At 44.5% G+C, this 17447-nt stretch overlaps 1 protein-coding gene across 1 annotated transcript; it reads left to right on the top strand.

The window, feature by feature from the left end:
* The first annotated feature begins 10539 nt into the window (after positions 1-10539).
* Positions 10540-16737, top strand: hspb1 (heat shock protein, alpha-crystallin-related, 1). Its single transcript, XM_069884953.1, has 3 exons — positions 10540-10947; positions 13253-13316; positions 16016-16737. Exons 1-3 carry the CDS (start codon positions 10575-10577, stop codon positions 16200-16202), a joined length of 624 nt encoding a protein of 207 aa, XP_069741054.1. The 5' UTR covers positions 10540-10574; the 3' UTR covers positions 16203-16737.
* Positions 16738-17447: the final 710 nt, after the last annotated feature.

The following is a 17447-nucleotide window of genomic DNA, read 5'->3' as shown; positions in this document are numbered from 1 at the left end:
TCACATGTAGGTCAACCAGTCCAGAATGACCTGGTCTGGCTAGGACCAATCCTTCAAGACCTGCCAGTAGGTGTGGCTACGCTCTCAGCCAATCACAGTCAACCTACACTACAATCTGTACAAATACACATTGATGATAGAATCTGTACTATCACATTCACCCCTTCTTTGAGAACAGACCCCAGGGTGGATGGAGGGCTGTAAAAAAGGAAAAAGAAAAAAGGGCCCAGTCGAGGTTAGGGGCTGTACCGGTCAGGTGGCCTGACCATCCGGCATGACCTCCATGGTGCAGGATTGGGGTTGCTGCAGTCGTGTCGCCAGCAGGCTCGTAGGGTGTGGCCACTGCTTCACTCAATTCCCCAGTGGCATTGTCAACAGTCTGGCCTGAGCTGGTGGGGTGGTGCTGGTCCCTCTGTTCAAGCACATGACCTGGGGGAGAACGAATAGGGGGAGATTGGGTTGGAAACACTGCTGCGCCTGATCTGGCTTGGGCTAGGTCCCTTACCAAGACTGTGTCCTCCCGCCCATCCGGGTACTCAATGTAGGCATAATGCGGATTCGCATGAAGCAGAGTCACTCGGTCAACCAAGGGATCATTCTTTGAGTACCGATATGGCGTCATAGGAGGACCTGCCCGGGAACCGTGAGCCATGCCGGTATGGTTGTTCCCGATTTGGATTTCCTCGGGAAAGAGAACATCCTTTCGTGGGGGGTGGCATTGGTCATGGTGCATAGGAGGGAGTGGATGGAGTGTAGGGCACTGGTAAGCATGTCCTGCCAGCGAAAGGTGGGGAGACCTTTGGAACGGAGGGCAAGCATAACCGCTTTCCAGATGGTAGCATTCTCTCCTTCGACCTGCCCATCACCATGTGGGTTATAGCTAGTGGTCTTGCTTGAAGCTCCAAAAGGAACTGCTGCAGCTCTGCGCTCATAAACGAGGACCCCCTGTCACTGTGGATGTAACTGGGGTACAAGAAGATGGCGAAGATGTTGTACAGGGCCTCTATGACTGAGGAGGCGGTCATGTCCGAGCAGGGCACAGTGAACAGGAGGCAGGAGTACTCGCCGATGGCCGTAAGGATGTAGGTATTATGGTTGGTCGATGGTAGGGGCCCCTTGAAGTCCACGCTGAGACGCTCAAAGGGGCGGGTGACTTTGATGATGTGGGTGTTCTCTGGACGGAAGAAGTGGGGCTTGCACTCAACGCACACCGGGCAGGCTCGGGTCATGGAGCGAATCTCCTCGACTGTGTAGGGCAGGTTGTGAGCTTTGACAAAGCGCGCGAACCTAGTGAACCCTGGATGACAAAGCTCCTCGTGGAGTCTCTGCAGCCTGTCCAGTTGTATGTTGGCGCAAGTCCCCCTGGAGAGCGCATCTGGCGGGTCATTGAATTTACCAGGCCGTTACAGTATGCCGTAATTAAAGATGGAGAGCTCAATTCTCCACCTTCTGACTTTGTCATTCTTGATCTTACCTCGCTGGGTATTGTTAAACATGAAGGTCAGTCAGCAGTGTAAAGCACCTGCCAGTGAGGTAATGTCTCCAACTACTTCGACTATGACCTGGGCCTCCTTCTCGACAGAGGAGTGTCAGCTCTCAGGACCCTGGAGGGTTCTGGAGAAGAAGGCTACCGGCCAGAGGGCCGGCCTGGTTCAAAGTGGCAGCCAGTGCAAAGTCAGATGCTTCGCTTTCAACTTGGAACAGAATGGACTCATCGATGGCATGCAGTGTTGCAGCAGCGATGTCTGATTTAATGAGGTCGAAGGCCGCTCTGGCTTCAGTTGACAGGGGGAAGGAGGTGGTCTTGATGAGTGGCTGTGTCTTGTCAGCATAGTGTGGAACCCATTGGGCATAGTAAGAGAAAAAGCCCAGGCAGCGTCTGAGTGCCTTCTGGGTGTTTGTGGGGGGAGGGACACGTCCACGAGGGGACACATGGGGTCAAGGTATGGCATGACCACTCCATTCTCCACCACACAACCTAGAATTGCGAGCCGAGTGGTTCGGAAGACACACTTGTCGAAAATGTAGGTCAAGTTCAGCCGAATTGCAGTCTGAAAAAATTTCTCAAGGTTGGCATCATGTCATGGCCGTAGATGGTGACATTTTCCAGATACGGGAAAGTAGCAGTCAGCCCGTTCTGGTTCACCATCCGGTCCATTTCCTGCTGGAAGACCGCGACGTCATTTGTGACCCCAAAGGGTCACCTCAGGGTATTGATACAGCTGCCCATTCGCTTCGAAGGCCGTGAAAGCTCGGTCTTCTTAGCGGATCGGGAGGTGGTGATAGGCCGAACGTAAGTCAATGGTGGAGAATACGCGGTGTTGGGCAATCCGTGATCCGAGGAAGGGGGTACACATCCTGAAGTGTGAAGCGGTTGATTGTCTGGTTGTAGTCAACCACCATCCATGGCTTCTCCCCATTTTTAACAACCACCGCCTGGGCCCTCCAGGGACTCGAGCTAGGTTCGATATGCCCTCATCCAGCAGTTGTGTTGATCAAACCAAGGCTTTTATTAACTAAAAGATTGGAGCATATACATATGTAGGTCAACCAGTCCAGATTGACCTGGTCTGGCTAGGAGCAATCCTTTAAGTCCTGCCAGTAGGTGTGGCTACACTCTCAGCCAATCACAGTCATCCTACACTACAATCTGTACATATGCACATTGGTGATAGAATCTGTACTATCAAAACTTCTTAACTTCCCAATGCCTTTCCAGCAAACACAAGGCACAGGTCAGGACATTACTCAGACATCTGGAACACCAACAACTCTTAAAAGGATCAATACCATCCAGGATAATGCATGCTGTTTAATCACTTGCCCCGACACTAAAGAACAATGACGGCACTGGTACAATTTAAAAAAAGAATGCACTACATTTGCTTGCCCAGGCTACTATGACAGCATCGCCCCAAGGATCTGACCAGTGGGAACAACAAGGTCAAGGGCAGTAGGTGCATTGTGAACTAATGGGAGTTATAGTGAATATAAGAGAGCATGGATCAACTTCAACAATTGTTTTTTTCCCGTGAGGCTCTAAAATAAAATGAGGTCCGAGGAGACATAAAATTTTGTTCAAAAAGCTACAAACTGAAGACTCAGCACTAAAGAAGGAAGTGGTTAATTAAAATGCTGAGAGTAAGTTTGCAGGGAACATGAAAAGTGTGAATAGAGAGAAGGTTTAGCAAAGACAAATGTTGGCCCTTTACAGTAGCTTTTATAATAACAAAGTGACGGCAGGACAACCAAACAGATATTTTGTTTCTCTCTTCGCAAAGAGGCCACAAATAACACCACCCAGGAATCCAAGGGTCTCGTGACAAGAAGACTGTAGAAAATTAGTGTTCGTTGGGGAACAGTGCTAAGGAAATTGATGAGATTGAAAAATAATAAATTCCCTAAGCCTGACAGTCTGCGTCTCAGAATAGAGATGGAAGTGGGTTGAAATCGTATGCATGCTTTGGAGTTTATTTTCCAACAGACATTAGACACTGGATCTGTTCCCGTGAATTTCCATTAGCTAATATAACCCAATTGTTTAAAAGAAGATGCAGAGATATTGATTGAGTCCATTATTAAACTTGTAATAGCAAAGAATTTGGAAACAAGGTCAGCAAATATTTATGAAGGGGATATAAAATTTGGCAATGGTTGAGTTGATCGGGAAGAAGGCTTTCAACAAGCTTCTACCTCAGAGTTTGGTAAGCAAAATTAAAATTTACAGGATTGGGGTAAATCAGCATATAGCTGGTTGAGAATATGGGCTCTTGATAAGATACAGTCAGGCTCCAGCGTGATCTGGACTAGTTGCGTAATTGGTAACCATATGGCAGATGCAGTATTAACATGGACAAATGTGAGGCGATTCCATTTTGACGGCTGTGGTGATATGTATATACTGTTCTGTGCTGCTCTGTGTATAAGTGGCTGGCCCGCCCACTGATGACTCGATCCCCTGTAACCCCTCCCTCTGTGACCTGGCCATAAAGGTTGACCTACCAGCCTCCTTCCATTCATTCGAGCACATGGAGTTGGGGTAATTGAAATTGTATTAAAGCCTATCGTTCCCCACTCTGCCTTTGGAGTCATTGATAGTGGGATCAATGGCAAAAGCAGGAAGATAAATTATCTAAATCAATGGTTTTAAAACTGCCTCCCTAAACTCACATTCCACCTTAAGTAAGCCCTATGCCATAAGTGCTCTGTGATTAGTAAGGGATTGCTGAAGATGGTATGTGACTGGAAAGAAAAAGGTTGAAAACCAGTTTTAATTGACTCGTTGTGTGCACGGTTTCAGAACTCCAAAGGAAATGGGCCAATGACAATTTTTCTCAAGCAAAGTATTTCAGTAACAATTGGGTCCAGAGCAGTGATTTTCAACCTTCCCTTCCCACTCACATACCACGTGAAGCAATTCCTTACTAATCACAGAGCACTGATGGCAAAGGAATTACTTCAGGTGGAATGTGAGTTTGGGGGGCAGTTTGAAAACCACTGCTCTAATATTGAGAGATCAGGAAAGAGAAAGGAAAAAAGCAATTGTCCTTGTGCACTAGTTGATTGAAGAAAGCGTGTAGGTGCTGCATGCTGTAAGGAAGAAAATAGTGTGTTGACCTTCATAATGAGAGAATGTGAGTGCAGGAATATACAAAATTCAGGTATATGAAGGTTTAGTGGCATAAGAGTCAGGGAATCAAGAATAGTTTGATTGGCATGGACAACTTGAGCTGAAGGCCTGCTTCCGTGATGGGGATATCAATTTTACACAGAAATCCCATGATATTGCTGTAAGGAAGACCCGGCATTAAGCTGGCTTTGGTCGTTTACACAGAGCTGAACAAAGCCAGCATAATGCCGGGTCAGTGTGTCATTTTACACACCAAGACGGTATTCCGGGAGCAAATGAGGCAGGATGTATTACACATCAGCGTCAGTGTCTTGTGTGATGTATAACATATCTTTGTACACAAAAATGGCGGTAGATCTTGATATGTTAATGTTACTTACCGTGAATATATATAGCACTCTTCGAGCACAAGCACATTTCCTGTGCATGGTACACAATTTTATGATGTACAGATGGACGGATTCGGGCATCTAAGCCCCGAGCATTCGCACGGACCTTAGACACTGAAGATGGAGACGTTTAGTTCTTGTGAGACAATTCATGCTGGTCTCAGATAGAATGATGTGGAGGAGAGAGAGAGAGATCACACAGGCCCATGTTCTAGTCTATTGTCCTCAACAATTTTGATGAAGCCGAGTGTCTCGGGCCACGTTTGACACTTTATTCAGAATCAGGATTTATTGTCATGAACAAACCATGAAATTTGGTGTTTTGTAGCAGCATCACAGGGCAAACATTCATATTATAATTATCTTACAACATTACTATAAATAAAAAGAAATAAGAATGGTAGGGCACGGAAAGTAAGGCAGTGTCTTGAATCCGGAATCTGATGGCAGCGGGGAAGAAGCTGTCCTTGTGCCATATATCCATATTAGTGTCTATTCTATCCATTCTGTCGGAAATTTCTTCCACCCTTTCTTCAGTTTCACTCACCCTACACAGGTCCAGACAAAGATGGGAATCAGACTTAAATATAGTCATTGGAGAACAATGCTGGTCTGATTCGTGTCAGGACAGCATGGTTAGTACTCTTAATGTAAGATACAGACTGGTGCAATATAATTTCTTGCATCAGCTATACCTCACGCCACAAAAGTTGAACCAACTTAAAGCAGAAATTTCAGATCAATACTTTAGATGCAGCAGTGAGGTCGGAGCCTTTCTACATTCAACCTAGTCGTGTCCCAAAGTGAGACCTTTTTGGGTAGATCTGGGTGATCTTCAAGAACAAATTACTGGGAAACAATTTCTGCAGATCCCGGAATTATTTTTGTTAGGAAATGTTAAAGACGTAAGACATACAATGAAGCTGTCAAAACATCAATTATAATTTGATAAAGACGCATTGGCAGTGACCAGGAAATGTGTAGCGGTTCTCTGGAAGTCTGATTACCATTAAGGATTGGCACGTTGGAATGCGTCAATGAAGAACTGTGCCCCCCTGGAGAAAATCACATAATATGAGGAATAAGTACGACATATTTATGGATTTTTGGCACCTCGACCTACCTTTTCCACCCCCTTCCCCTGATCCAGAAAGTTTTTAGGCATGATAGATTGGTGGAGGTGCCTGGCAGATCTTTCTCTTCTTATTTCTGTTGTTTATCTATCTTACTCCTAGACCTATTCTTCCTTTTGTTTTTTTCTATTTTTCCAAGGGATGGGGATAGGAGGGATATTTACAATTATAGTCAACAAGAAGGATTGTTGTTAAACACATTGGTTAATTGCATCGTTGGATTTATTTGATTTGTTTGGCTTGTAAATTCTGTAAATAAAATATTCAAAATAAAATCTGTCCTTGTGCCACTGAGTGCTCGTCTTTAGGCTCCTGTACCTTTTCCCCGATGGTAGCAGAGTAAAGTGGGCCTGGCCTGGGTGGTGGAGGTCCTTGAGGATAGAAGCTGCTTTCTGAAGACACTGCCTCATGTAGATGTCCTTGATGGAGTGAAGTCTGGTGCCTGTAATGTCGCAGACTGAGTTAACAACCCTCTGGAGTTCATTCTTGTCCTGTAGAAGTTTACGAGAGTCTTTGGTGACAAACTAAACCTCATCAAACACCTCACTGAGTATCGCCACTGCCAAGCATGAATACCTCAACGTGGAAGCTCCAGGACAGATCCTCGGAGATGTTGACACCCAGGAATTTGAAGTTCTTGACCCTCTCTACTACTGGACCCCCGATGAGGACTGGGTCATGTTCCCCTGACTTCCTCCTGAAGTCCACAATCATCTCCTTGGTTTTGCTGACATTGAGCACAAGGTTGTTGTCATTCAACAAGCTGATTTATCTCCCTCCTGTGCACTTCCTCATTGCTGTTTGTGATTCTGCCAACAACTGTGGTGTCATTGGCAAACTTGTGAATAGCATTGGAATTGCATTGGAATTGTGCCTGGCCACACAGACGTGGGTGTATAATGAGTAGAGCAGTGGGCTAAGAACACATCCTTGGGGTGCGCCTATGTTGATAATCAGTGAGGAGGAACCCTTGTTTCAAATTCGTACTGACTGTAGTCTTCTGATGAGAAAGTCAACGATCTAGTTGCAGAGGGGGATACAGAGGCCTAGAGTTTGTAGTTTCTTGACCAACACTGAGGGAATAATGGTATTGCAGGCTGAGCTGTAGTCAATGAAGAGCAGCCATATGTATGAATTGCTGTTTTCAAGGTGATCTATTACTGAATGGAGAGTCAGCAATATTGCGTCTCAGGTGGAGCGATTGCGATGATAGATGAATTGCAGTGGGTCCAGATCTTTGCTCAGGTTCGTGTTAATTCTGGCCATGACCAGCCTCTCTAAGCACTGGGAACTTGTTAAGTCATTTATCATGCAAGATAACAAACTGGTGACAGCCTCTGGAAGCTTGGCTTAGACTCACGTTGCTGTGTGGTGTTATGCCACCCCATGTGAATATCGATCCATAAGTCATATTTTTGGTGTCAGTATTGCCACTGTGTCTGTCTTGGTACACCAAGTTACTGGAGCATTGAAGAAGGTCCTTCTTAAACATTTTATTGACCTGCCAAGTGGTGCATGTCTTCAGGAGGCAACGGACAGATTTGCAGAAGGGGTACCCAATATATGCTGGTGCCATTAATGGCACACATATTCCCAACAGGAACCCCCCCCCCCATGAAGACACACTAGCCTACTATAATCTGAAAGGGTGGCACTCCATTGTTCTTCAAGCTATTGTGGACCATAACTAATGGTAAGGATCACGGCCTGAGTTACAATTATTTTTCTTTATCGATTAATGTGTTTCATATGTCTATCTAAACATAGACTTTTTGTTGTTCCAGCTTCACAGGTGTGTATGTGGGTTGGCCTGGGCATACCCATGATGCTTGAGTTTTAGCCAACCTGCCCATCCACAGCAAGGGCAAGGATCAAGGCAAGTACCTCTTCCCACGAGAAGCAATTTAATATACCCCACTGTACAGTGATGTATGCGTGGATCAAGTAATCATTTGTGTTTTTTTTTGTCACATGTAACCATATAGGATACAATGACAATGAAATATATATATATGTGTGTGTTTAAACTGAAGGAATGGCTGACTGACTACATCAAATGAGACATGGCAAGTCCAAGGGTCAAGTTATATCCTGTTATTGTAAAACAGCCACGAGAAAACTTAGGTGAACTAATTGTTTCTGATCTCAGAGGTTGCATAACATCCTTATACATCTACATTGCTCTACTCACAGAAATCCACAACTGTTAACGGAGTGGGAATTCCCGTGCATCTAATCGGAGACCCAGCTTACTCCCTCAGGAAGTGGCTAGTGAACAGGTTCACTTGTCAGAGAATTGTAGTGAGCAGGAAACGACAATAAAAAGGTTTAATTCAGCGGCGTATAGCTATTTAAAGCAGTTCAATATAACAAAGCACCAATAACCATGTGCTAAAATAGTACCTGGCACATCACTCCAGCAGCTGGAGGAAGGAGATGATTGAAATGACTCGTCCGTCTCGTCTGTGTGTTCCATGCTGTCGTTGTGCTGTGTGCCGGAGAATAATACTGGCTATGGGGTGAAGAACCAAAGTGCTGCTATGCGGGTGCTGCTGGGAGCAGGGTGCTGTCATGCAGAAAATGAAATGATTCCAGAAACATGTAAAAACATGTAAAAATAGATGCAAAATGCAAAATTGTATACCTTTAGAAAAAAAAATTACTTAGAGTCTAAGAAATCAAATTGAGAGGTTTTATAAAATTTGGCAGCCGTATATGGATTTCATGAATAAAAGTCCTTCCACATTTTCACCTTACCCACTCCTCTCAGTTAATAATTATGAAAAATACTCAATAAATACAGTATATGCTAATAATATTAAATATAGATTTAGGTGCTCTTTCCTTCTTTCTATCTTTCAGGGGGTAGGGGGAAGGGTTGTTGGGGAGAAAATAGAAAAAAATTATTTTGCAAGTTATTATTTCATTGATATTGATATTTCACTGCATTGATAAATAAAACTTTCAAAAAAAGAGATGACATGAGTCCAATCATTTCCCATAGAAGTGATGCCTGGTTCTGCACCTCACCCTGGAAGTCCTTGAACATGCTGCCGAACCCATTCGTTTCCTCAGCCCACTCATGTCTATCAGCCTCCCGAGCTGTCATCTCTGCTTCCTGCACCTGCCTCTTCAGTGGCTCCTCGTGGGCCCTCTGCACCTCCAATTGAAGACGTTCCCTCTCCACGTCTTCGCGGTCCTTCATCTCCCTGCTCACCACCTGGGCTTTGGTAGGCTTCCGCTTTTTCTGTGGAGTGGCATTAGCGAGACCGCTCTTCTGCTGGCAAACACTCTCATAAAAGCACATATTAATCACCAAGAGAAGCAGGCTTTTACCTGACCCATCATAAGACATAGATTCTTTATTGCTGGCCTCTGTATTCATGCCACTAGGAACTCCAGCATCAGGACTGCTGCTGGAGGAGGGTCTCAGGTGAAGATGAATCCTCCCTGTTGCTTAGAAGAGCAACTGGGTTTGCCGAGTGACTTGTGCCCTGACGGAATAGCACTGATCAAAATACAGCCAGTCCAAATGCCCTCTACCGCCCCTGCTGTTGTGGTCGTTTACCTGGCCGTATTTCTTATGCGGGCTTTTCATCTTGCTTATAGTTTGTGACCTGTCCTGAGCAAAGCCATGATCTCTAAGCTTTTGAGCAAGCCTCTCCAAAACGGACCATCCTTTACTGTTCCCTCAAAGTGGCATTTAATTTCATCCTCAGCACAGAGGGCAAGGAGTTCACAGATCTCTTTATCCTTCCCCCCTCCCCAATTCTCAGATGCTAAATCCCGACTGTGACTTTAAAATTTTCAAATTTCCCGTTGCATACATTGAACGTCATCATAACATTACATTCCTTACCTGACTTGATCCCCGAATGCCAGATTCACCTTTCACTCAGTCAGCGTTCCAGGACTGTTATTATGCTGGGACCGTCATCGGTGCTTTTTGGACAGCAGGCATATCGTAAAAAAAGTTGCAAATAACCCGGAACAAAGGGCCTGTGTAAAAGTCTCTCATGACTTTACAACTAGGGACAAAGCTGCGGTGACATTGGGGTGTGGATACAAATGAAAACCAAAGAAACAAGGCCCTTCACCATGGGAAGTATAGGCAACACTTTGTGGAAGGGGAGTGGAAATATTTATTCATCCTCAGCCAAAATAAAATCACAAGGCCAGGTTTAAACAAAATGTGCAGGGATTATTTAAAAATAGTGCACTGTGCCTGTGAGATTTTGTTATCAGTTCCTACACAATTAAAAGGGACTGATAGCTTGCCACTTAGAATGCTCCAGAAGTCTGTTGCATTCCAACCCAATGACTGTGTCCCCATACTGGGAAACCTGTTCCATTTATAGCCCAGCCAGCAGATATAAGAGCCCGATACAGTGGCTCCAGCCCCACTCGCATCTCCCTCCCACGATGTCTGAACGCAGGATCCCCTTCAGTTTCTTGCGTAGTCCCAGCTGGGATCCTTTCCGGGACTGGCACTACCCGAGCCGGCTTTTTGATCAATCGTTTGGCATGCCGGCTTTAACCTATGACTTGGGTGCAGACTGGCCAGGCATGTGGCCGGGTTACCTGCGCCCCTTCCTGCCATCCAGCTCCAGACCCCCTGCCGCCGAAGCAGGAGACCAGGCGCCCGCATCCGGCACTGCCCTCAGCCGCCAGCAGAGCACCGGCATCTCGGAAATCAAGGTCAGCTCGGACAAGTGGAAGGTCAATCTGGATGTCAACCACTTTGCCCCTGAGGAGATCACTGTCAAAACCAAGGATGGATACGTGGAGATCAATGGTGAGCACTTGGGATTAACAGTGGGAAAGTTCAGCCCAGCCATTTCTCTCAGGGAAACAAATTGGGGATGTCTACTGGATTCTTCAATGAGGTCCATACACTTTGCTGGTAAACCCAGCCAGGAACTAACAATGGGAAACTTCAATCCCACCTAATTATTCCCAGGGAACATATTAGGGATATCTACTTGGTCTATATTGAGACCCATAAACTTTGCTGGTAAACCCAGCCAGAAACTCAATCATCTTCCCCCAGGTTAAGTCAAGACAATCAGTTGATTCCTCATTCACTGGTTTAGCGTGGTCAATCTAGGGCGAGCATATTACCAGGAGGGTCTTTTGGACCTGTCAGCTACCTCCCTTGGCACTGCTCCTGAGCCATTTCCTGGCAAATTTCCCAGGGAATTCAGTAGTCCCATCCACTTTGAGGAATCCAAAGGTCTGATCATGTTTCCTCACGTCATTAATATTCAATACATTTCTCAAGAGCTAAAAAATCATTAACAGGATTTAAAATGCCTAAAGAATGTCTTGAAAGATTGCTCTACTGAAGCCCGTAGTGTGCGGAGATACATTTTTAAAATTTAAATTGAGACGTACAGCACGGTAAGAGGCCATATGGTCCATGGGTCCGTGGCCCCCAATTTACGCCTAATTAACTTACGGTGGGAGGAAACCGGAGCCCCCAGGGAAAACCCACACAGACACAGGCAGCATGGGATTCGAACCCAGGTCCCAATCACTGGTGCTGTAACAGCCAACCAGGCTGTCCAACTCACACCAACCAAAGTAGTTGGGGGGGTGGGGAGGTAACACTGCGATCCAGGTCATTTCAGGTACCACCCAATCCCAAACATCAACAATTAATCACTTCAACCAGTGGACAATTAAAAGCAAAAATTGCAATGCTAAACTTTATTTTTAAATTGATTAATTGGCAATATGCCCTCCCTAGAAGGTTTTCTTTGTTCCATTGCATTGAATCAAACCTGAGGCAGGAGTGTTTTTGAGAGAATTTGCAATGGGTTGGAACCCGACACTGTAGTGAAACTGGTAGTAGAATGCTTTTAAAGCAGTAGTATGTGATGAGATATGAGCAAATTTGGAAGTTATACCTTGATGGCCAAATGTCAAGCGTTCCCAATGATCACCAACAAGACTGCAAATGCTGGAAAACACACAAAATGGTGGAAGAACTCAGCAGGATAAGGCAGCATCCACAGAAGGCCACAGAGAGTCAATATCTGGGGCTGTAACCCTTCATCTCCATTGCAAGGTAAGGCCTAAAGTCCAAATTAATGGGTTGTGGTGGGAGGGGAAGTGAGAGGGTAAGAAGCCACGAGGTGACAGGAGGCAGAGGCACATGTCCTGCCCCTCCCACTGGTTTTTCTCCTCCACATTACCAACCTTGATAAAGGCGTTCGGCTTAAGACGTCAATATTTCATTTTTCTCCCACTGACCCTCCTCATGTTTGTAAGCCTCTAATAGTCAGAGGAGGCCAACCTTTTAATTTTTAATTTAGAAATGCAGCATGGTAACAGGCCATTTTAGCCCACACATACGTGCCGGGGGGGTGTAGGTTCATTGGGCGGCGCGGACTTGTGGGCCAAAATGGCCTGTTATCGTGCAGTATTGTCTAAAATAAAAATTAAAAGGTCATAGTTCTTCCCGTACACATCCAGGTATACTTTCAAGGTGAGACGTTTGCTGTCTCCGCCATCCTTTACAATCGAACGTTTCCAGACCCCTACTACCAAGCATGTAGCTCCTTTTCTCATCTTGCCTCCAACCCCTTTTAAATCTATGCTTCTAAATCTTTGAAAGTTCCTGGCTATCAATAGTTACCACTCTCAAAACAAGACGTACCTGACCTACTGAGAGGGCATCCAGCATTTTCTGTTATGATTTCAGATTTTCAACATCTGCAGTTTTGTTTGATTTTCACCAAAATAATTAATTGTCTTTGAGTTTCTTTGAGATTTGCAATGGACAATATGTAATATGGATGGCCCAGATACCAACTTCAATCATTTCAAGAATATCTGACAGCTAAAAATAAACTGTGGCTGACCATGAACTATTCCATTTTTTGGATATTTGATTTCATTTCATATTATGTAATTTAAACAGATTGTACAGTTTTTAACTTAATGTCCGATTTTCAGAGCTAGTGAGAAGTAACCTGTTATGAAGCAAATTAGCATGCAAATATCTGCAGACATTTCCATCCACCTCACTGGAAATTGTGGTATTTATCTAGCTGATGGAAATATACTAAAACCAATTCAATAATTCTCCTTTGTAGGCAAACATGAGGAAAGGCAAGATGAACATGGTTTTATTTCAAGGTGTTTCACACGAAAATATCTGTGAGTAAATTCTCCTATAAATCATCTTATCATAAATCTACGTCAAGTCACATGGCTACTTTTGTTTAAAAGAGCACAGGAGGCAGCGGTTAGCACAACGCCTTTACATCACCAACATTCAGGACCGGGAGGTTTTGAATCCCGCGCTGTCTGTAAGGAGTCTGTACATTCTCCCCGTGTCTGCGTGGGTTTTTCCCGGGTGGGGGTTCCATTTTCCTCTCACCAGTCAAATTGTACCAGAGATTGTGGTGGGATTGTAGTGGCATGGGTTTGTGGGCCAAAATGGCGTTACTGTGCTGTAGGTCTAAAAAAATTTTAAATTAAGGAAATTGAGCTTTGGCAAGGATGCTTTCAAGCCTATATCCTCCAGTGGGTTTCACCCCTACACCCCCAAGTCCATGTCATCTGCTGTAACCAAGCCCCACATAGCAACTTGCCAACTTGTGCAACACCTTCAACCTTGAGGCACCTGGCCACTATCTCATCACCAAACCATGCCCAATCGACGATTACCTCATGGTTACCTCATTATGAAGCCCCCACATCCTGGACACAGATTCTACACCACTTCCTTCCCACCACCAACTACTGCCTGACCTACACCCACCCTGTTCCCCCAGACTCTAGACCCTAGCTCCAAATTAGCCCTTCCAGCCCACGAGCCCATGCCCCCACAAATACACCAATTAACCTACTAAGCCCATACATCTTTGGAGAGTGGGAGGAACCTGGTGCACCTGAGGAAACCTATGTGGACATGGAGAGAATGTGCAAACCTTTTACAGACAGTGCCAGATTCTAACCTGGCGCTGTAATAGCACCGTGCTAACCATGCCACCCTTGTGAACCGTGCCGACTCCCTCAACCCTGTCAATTGGACCTGCTGTCAAGCTGCGTCCATCCGTACACTTGTTTTTCTTCTCCTTGCTATAATCACTAGCTCTTTTATCACAAGACCACTGCAAACTTTACAAACACCAATAGATTTCTGGTTAACTTTCTGCCCTCATGGCTTTCATTAAAATCATAGGTCTTTAGATCCATAGTTGGTAATTAGTGTATTATATTTAATGGTAGACATAATGACATAATGTCCACTGAACACATCAAACCAACAATCAACAGCCATTAATTCAATAGATCAGTTCATGTCAACATTCCAGTGTATTTTGCCACTTGTTCAAAAAGCCTTGCAGGTCAAATTCAAAATCAGGACCAAGTACCAGCTTGTACATATGTAATTCTTGATTGTGAAAATTCTTGTGGGTGGTACACATTTTTATGATCTCAAAGGACAGTTCCTCACAAGATCATAAGATACAAGAGCAGAAGTTGGCCAATCAGTCGGGTCTGCTCCGCCATTTAATCATTTGATGAAATTGTGTTTGTCACTCAGCCCCACTCCCAGCCTTCTCTCCATAACCCCTGATGCCCTGACTAATCAAATACCTGTCAACTTCTGTCTTAAATACACGCAATGACCTTGCTTCCACTGCCGCCTGTGGCAACAAGTTCCTCAGACTCACGACTCTCTGGCTAAAGAAATTTCTCTGCATTTCTGTTTTAAATCTTTTATCCTGAAGTTGTGGCCTCTTGTCCTAGACTCCCCCACCAAAGGAAACAACTTTGTCACATCTACTCTGTCCGGGCCTTTCAGCATTTGAAATGTCCTCCCTTCTGTCTCTAATGAGTGCAGTCCAAGGGCCACCAAACGACCCTTACATGCTTAATCCATTCCTCTTGCTAAGTGAACACATCAAAACTGTCTCACCTTCTTCTGCCAGAAAGTGGGATCTCCTGCAGCAGAATGAGGCACTGCAGAATTTCCAGTGTATCCTACATGATATTTGAGGGAACCTCAAAACGGGCAGTGACTTCCCCCATCTGAGTTCTGTTGATAAATAAAGTGTTAATGTGATAAAGTGATACAATGTCATTTTCAAACAGGAAATATGTGGTTTTATTGGAATTGAGAGCAAATTATTTGCTGGTCTTTAGAGTAAGGTCCACTAGCTGGTCCCAAGAACTGCGTAGAAAAGAAAAGTGCCCCCATTTCCTTGTATCTAGAAGAGTATTCGTGCTCAGCCCAGCTGTGCCCATTCCCACTTCATCCATACATTTGCACTCCAACCTTATTTTCAGATCTGCATCCACTTCCTCTCCATACATTTTCCTCTTTTATTTCACATTATTTCAGGAACTAAATCAACCTTCTGGAAATTGGAGGCACGGGAGAGGGGGCAGGGTTGCTGGAAACAATTTGCCCAAACTTTATTTGTAGTGATATGAACCTGCACTGTCAACCTGGTCAGTTGACAAGGTGGATGAAACACCCTTTGCTATCATGCAATAAGCAATGCCATCAGGTGCTACTCAATATAGGAAGTCCATCATTTATAATCAAGGCTACTGGGTTATTGGTTGAGTTTTTTTTTAAATAATTGTGACATAGCTTTATCTCATTACCCTTTTGGTTCACAAGAGTAGTGAGTGATATCTCCGAATTCCAATCCACGATTATGATCGTCGAACTGGCTGCACAGACTATTGCACGGGAGATGGGCAAAATGTGTCTTTAATGGTATGGCTATCAGAGGTGATTGATTCATTTATTGTTCAATTCTTGGGTTGCACAATGTTCCTACTAATTAGTGTATTTACCCTTATCCCATCTAACTTGGTCTTTCCTTCTACTTCAGCCTTCCTCAAGGCATTGACGCTGGGGTGGTTTCTTCAACACTGTCTCCCACTGGGGTCCTGACGGTGGAAGCACCAATGGTCAAGCCAGCTCTGAAGTCTTCTGAGGTCACTATCCCAGTGACCTACGAGTCCAAAGCCCAGATTGGAATACAGGACGCAAAGAAGGGCAACGAAGCAGCAAAGTGACTGGGCCAGCAAAAAAAAGAAATGACATGGCTCATATAGTACCAGCACCTCATAAAATAACCAGAATAGCACTGATAGATGGACTAGATCCAAAGTATCCAGTACAAGACTGAGATAGCTACTGCAACAACCAGCATGATCGTCAACCATTACCACTCACGGACCCCAGTTTAATTAAATAATCTGGTCTTGTCATACTCAACGTCTCCAGAGAACTTGTAGTCAGATTACTAAATATGTTTCAATTTTCATTTTAGCAGTTTTCCAAATTTTAAATCGGAGATTGTAAAATCATTACAGCCCACTAAGAGACCATTAAAAAGGCCATTATTTTCTTTCAAGGGCCTTTCAAGCTCTGAATGGGTTTGTACCACTGTTACAAGCCGTGATTCTTGATCATATCCAATTTGCATATTGAACATTTTGCTTTGACATTATATACATTTGTTACCAGAGATATCTGTTAGACTGGCATTAAACTTTAATAATATAATGAATGATGAGCAAAAAAAATAAATACATTTTATTGCATTAATGCATTGTGGTTTAATGTTTTTGTCTGCAAACCTCCCCAAGAGCTGTTCCCATGCGAAGGAAAATCTAGGATGGAAGCCCAAAGCTGGTACTCAGAATCCAACTGAACTTGGGATAAATTCTTGATAGTTGCTTCCCACTTGAAGTCATTTCCTTCTATTTCATCAGAATTAAATGAGATTCTCTTCCAATGCTTGATACAAAATTGGTCCAGATTACATCAGGAATTGCAGCATTCCCCTCCTTAGAAATATTTTAATATCATCAACATCACCAGAATTTCCAAAGTTGCCAATATAAGCAAACACAGATGAGATAGAAAAATATTTTTTAGACATACAGCAAGGTAACAGATCATTGTGGTCCACGAGCCGAGCTGCCTAATTACACCCAATTAACATACAGCTCATGGTATATTTCGAACTGTGGGAGGAAACCAGAGCCCCTGGGGAAAACCCACACAGACTCAGGGAGAATGTACAAACTCCTTACAGACAGCGCGAGATTCGAACCCCCATCCCGATCACTGGTGTTGTAACGGCGTTGCACTGATTGTCGCGCCAAAAGTGCTGCCCCCAAGAAGATGCAGCTAGCTAAAAACTGGAGGCTTGATTTGAGGTGGGGTTCAAGCATATGCGTCAGCGGGTACAAGGGGGACTGCTGTACTCATGCGCTGCTCTTCAGAGGGTGAGTTTGCAGGCTGGTTCTGCT

Source organism: Narcine bancroftii, chromosome 6, assembly GCF_036971445.1.
Source record: "Narcine bancroftii isolate sNarBan1 chromosome 6, sNarBan1.hap1, whole genome shotgun sequence".
NCBI lineage: Eukaryota > Metazoa > Chordata > Chondrichthyes > Torpediniformes > Narcinidae > Narcine > Narcine bancroftii.
The sequence above is the reverse complement of the archived record's forward strand: the minus strand, read 5'-3'. Positions and strand labels throughout refer to the sequence as shown.

Bases quoted from the DNA above. Each gene is read 5' to 3' on its own strand.
- hspb1 (XM_069884953.1), top strand. From the start codon at position 10,575: ATGTCTGAACGCAGGATCCCCTTCAGTTTCTTGCGTAGTCCCAGCTGG. The intron at 10,948-13,252 runs GTGAGCACTTGG...TCTCCTTTGTAG, and splicing joins TGGATACGTGGAGATCAATG to GCAAACATGAGGAAAGGCAA. The intron at 13,317-16,015 runs GTGAGTAAATTC...CTTCTACTTCAG, and splicing joins TGTTTCACACGAAAATATCT to CCTTCCTCAAGGCATTGACG.